Here is a 2,997-nt window from a genome sequence, read left to right on the forward strand (position 1 = left end):
ACACAGAACTGGGCATGTACTATCACCTGTTGGTGCAAATCCCCATCTTCTTTTTCACGGTGGTGGTGATGCTCATTACCTACAGCAAAATACTTCAGGCCCTGAACATCCGAATAGGCACACGGTTTTCCACGGGGCCGAAGAAAAAAGTCAAAAAGAAGACCATTTCCTTGGCTACGCAACAGGAACCCACCGAAGCATCGCAAGCCAGCGGAGGCAGAAATGTGGTCTTTGGGGTAAGGACTTCTGTTTCGGTGATCATCGCTCTACGGCGGGCGGTCAAGAGACACCGGGAACGCCGCGAAAGGCAGAAAAGAGTCTTCCGCATGTCGCTGTTAATCATATCAACTTTTGTTCTCTGTTGGACACCGATCACAGTTTTAAACACGATCATTTTATGTTCGGGCCCAAGTGACCTTTTGGTCAAGTTGAGGCTGTGTTTTCTAGTCATGGCCTATGGGACCACCATCTTCCACCCTCTCCTGTACGCCTTCACCCGACAGAAATTTCAAAAAGTTTTGAAAAGCAAAATGAAAAAACGCGTCGTCTCCATAGTGGAAGCGGACCCAATTCCCAACAGCGCTGTGATACACAACTCATGGATTGAGCCCAAGAGAAGCAAGGCCATCACTTTTGAAGACAACGAAGTGAGGCAGAAGTGTTTAGTACCTCAAGTTGTTACGGACTAGATTCCCGTATCCGCAGGATTATTTTAAGAGGGGGGGGGAGTCAAGGATAAACCACGACTGCCAAATACATTTTTTTTTTAAAAAAGGGAGAGAAAACATTAAACCGGACTGTAATGGTTTGAAAAATGCATTTAAACAGATCAGAGCTGTGTATTTATTTCCTCATTATTCAAAAATGTGTGTTGCATGGCGGTTTGTTAAGCGTAAAACCATGGTTATATTTTGTCAATACTCTGTCCTCTAATATACATTTAAGTAAATATTTTCTAACAAGAAAAGCCTTAAAATAGTGGTCACTTTTCAAAAAAATGTCTATTTTGCTGTAAATATGTAAAGCTTTGTTTTAAAAGTTTGGGCCAGAGAAATAACGCACACCGGTTAAGGCTTATTAGCTGCCCTGTTTTGGCACAGTATTCGGGTTTCTGGTAATGAATTGAAAACTTTTTCTCAACTATAGTTGTAAGCCTAAAATTATAAGCTATGTGCCCCAAGTAATTACCAGCAGCTTTGTGAGTTCAAGGTACGCTATTATTTGGAGCCGCAATATATGCCTCTACAAATAATTTTCATCAGAAGGGTATTATGGTTTTTTTTATATATATCTATATAAAAGTCAGCCTGAGAGAAGTTTGATTTTAAATAAGTGAAAGACTGCTGTACAAATAAGAATTTTCTAAATTGTAATTATTTTTAATTCTTCCTAAATTTCTGTTTGGGTAACAGGAGTGAATTTATCTACTGCTTGCGTGTTTTAAAGGATTCTTCAAGTGCTTATATAGATCAATGTTTCGGTCCAGAAATGTGATTTTTATACACTGCTAAACTGCTTGTTCATATTCCTAAGCCAAACTGGAGTTGATAAGGCCAAAATGTTTTGCCAAATCAAAAACCTCAGTCCAAGACAAGAAGAAATGCCAAAGGTGTTTGGCTACTTTTCCATATTAATCCTATTTATTCATTTGTATCCTGCCTTTATTAGTTCTACAAATAACTCAAGGTGGTGAACATATCCAACACAGCTTCCTCCTCATATTTTCCCCACAACAAAACAACCCTGTGAGGTGGGTTGGGCCGAGAGTCACCTAGGTGGCTTTCATGGCTAAGGCAGGACTAGAACTCACAATCTCCTGATGATTGATCCAATGTCACCCAGCTGGCTTTCAGGGCTAAGGCAGGACTAGAATTCACAATCTCCTGGTAATTGACCCAATGTCAACTGACTCATATTTATGACGGTTGCAGTGTCCCGGGGTGTTGTGCTCCCCTTTTGCGATCTTCTGACAAGCAAAATCAACGAGGAAGCCAAATTCACTTAACAACCGGGTTGCTAACTTAAGAACTGCAGCGACTCACTTATCAAGCGTGGCGAGAAAGGTCGTAAAATGGGGCAAAATTCACTTAACAAATTTCTCACTCAGCAACATAGATTTTGGGCTCAATTGCAGATATGTTTGCTGAGTAACTGTATTACAAGTAGTCCACAATTTACAGCCATTCATTTAGTGACCATTTGAACTTACAACAGCCCTGGGAAAAGTGACTTAGGGCTGCTTTTCTAGCTTACGACCACTGCAACGTTCCCATGGTCCCGCGATTAAAATTCAGAAGCTTGGCAACCGGTTCATATTTATGACGGTCGCAGCGTCCCGAGAGGGTCACCTGACCCCCCTTTTGCGCCCTTCCGCCAAGCAAAGTCAACGGGCAAGCCAGAGTTACTTAACAACCGTTGTTACTAACTTGGCAGCTGCAGTGATTCACTTAACAACTGTGGCAAAAAAGGTTGTAAAATGGGGCAAAAAAAATCATTTAACAACTGTCTCGCTTAGCAACAGAAATATTGGGCTAAATTGTGTGAGTAGAGGGCTACCTGTACTATCCTAAAATGTTTCCCTAGTTAATTCGTGAAGGATCGGGAAGATTCCTGTATTATAGGCAGAATGCAATGAAGTAGTAGCTTGAACTCTACATACACATGGATCTGGTCAGATAGTGTCTGTTGTTGTTGTTAGTTGCGAAGTCGTGTCCGACCCATCGCGACCCCATGGACAACGTTCCTCCAGGCCTTCCTGTCCTCTACCATCTTCTGGAGTCTATTTAAGTTCACGCCTACTGCTTCAGTGACTCCATCCAGCCACCTCCTTCTCTGTCGTCCCCTTCTTCTCTTGCCCTCCATCTTTCCCAGCATCAGGCTCTTCTCCAGGGAGTCCTTCCTTCTCATTAGGTGGCCAAAGTACTTGAGTTTCAACTTCAGGATCTGGCCTTCTAAAGAGCAGTCGGGGTTGATCTCCTCTAGGACTGACCGGTTGGA

At 42.4% G+C, this 2,997-nt stretch overlaps 1 protein-coding gene across 1 annotated transcript; it reads left to right on the forward strand.

The window, feature by feature from the left end:
* Positions 1–6: 6 nt before the first annotated feature.
* Positions 7–689, forward strand: GPR22 (G protein-coupled receptor 22; the record flags this gene model as incomplete). The annotated part of the gene is made up of 1 exon (XM_015828089.1): positions 7–689. A coding segment is annotated over one exon (683 nt), but the record flags the coding sequence as incomplete, so codon positions are not given.
* Between the last annotated feature and the right edge of the window lie 2,308 nt (positions 690–2,997).

Source organism: Protobothrops mucrosquamatus, unplaced genomic scaffold (genome assembly GCF_001527695.2).
Source record: "Protobothrops mucrosquamatus isolate PMUCROS unplaced genomic scaffold, P.Mucros_1.0 scaffold4219, whole genome shotgun sequence".
Lineage (NCBI taxonomy): Eukaryota > Metazoa > Chordata > Lepidosauria > Squamata > Viperidae > Protobothrops > Protobothrops mucrosquamatus.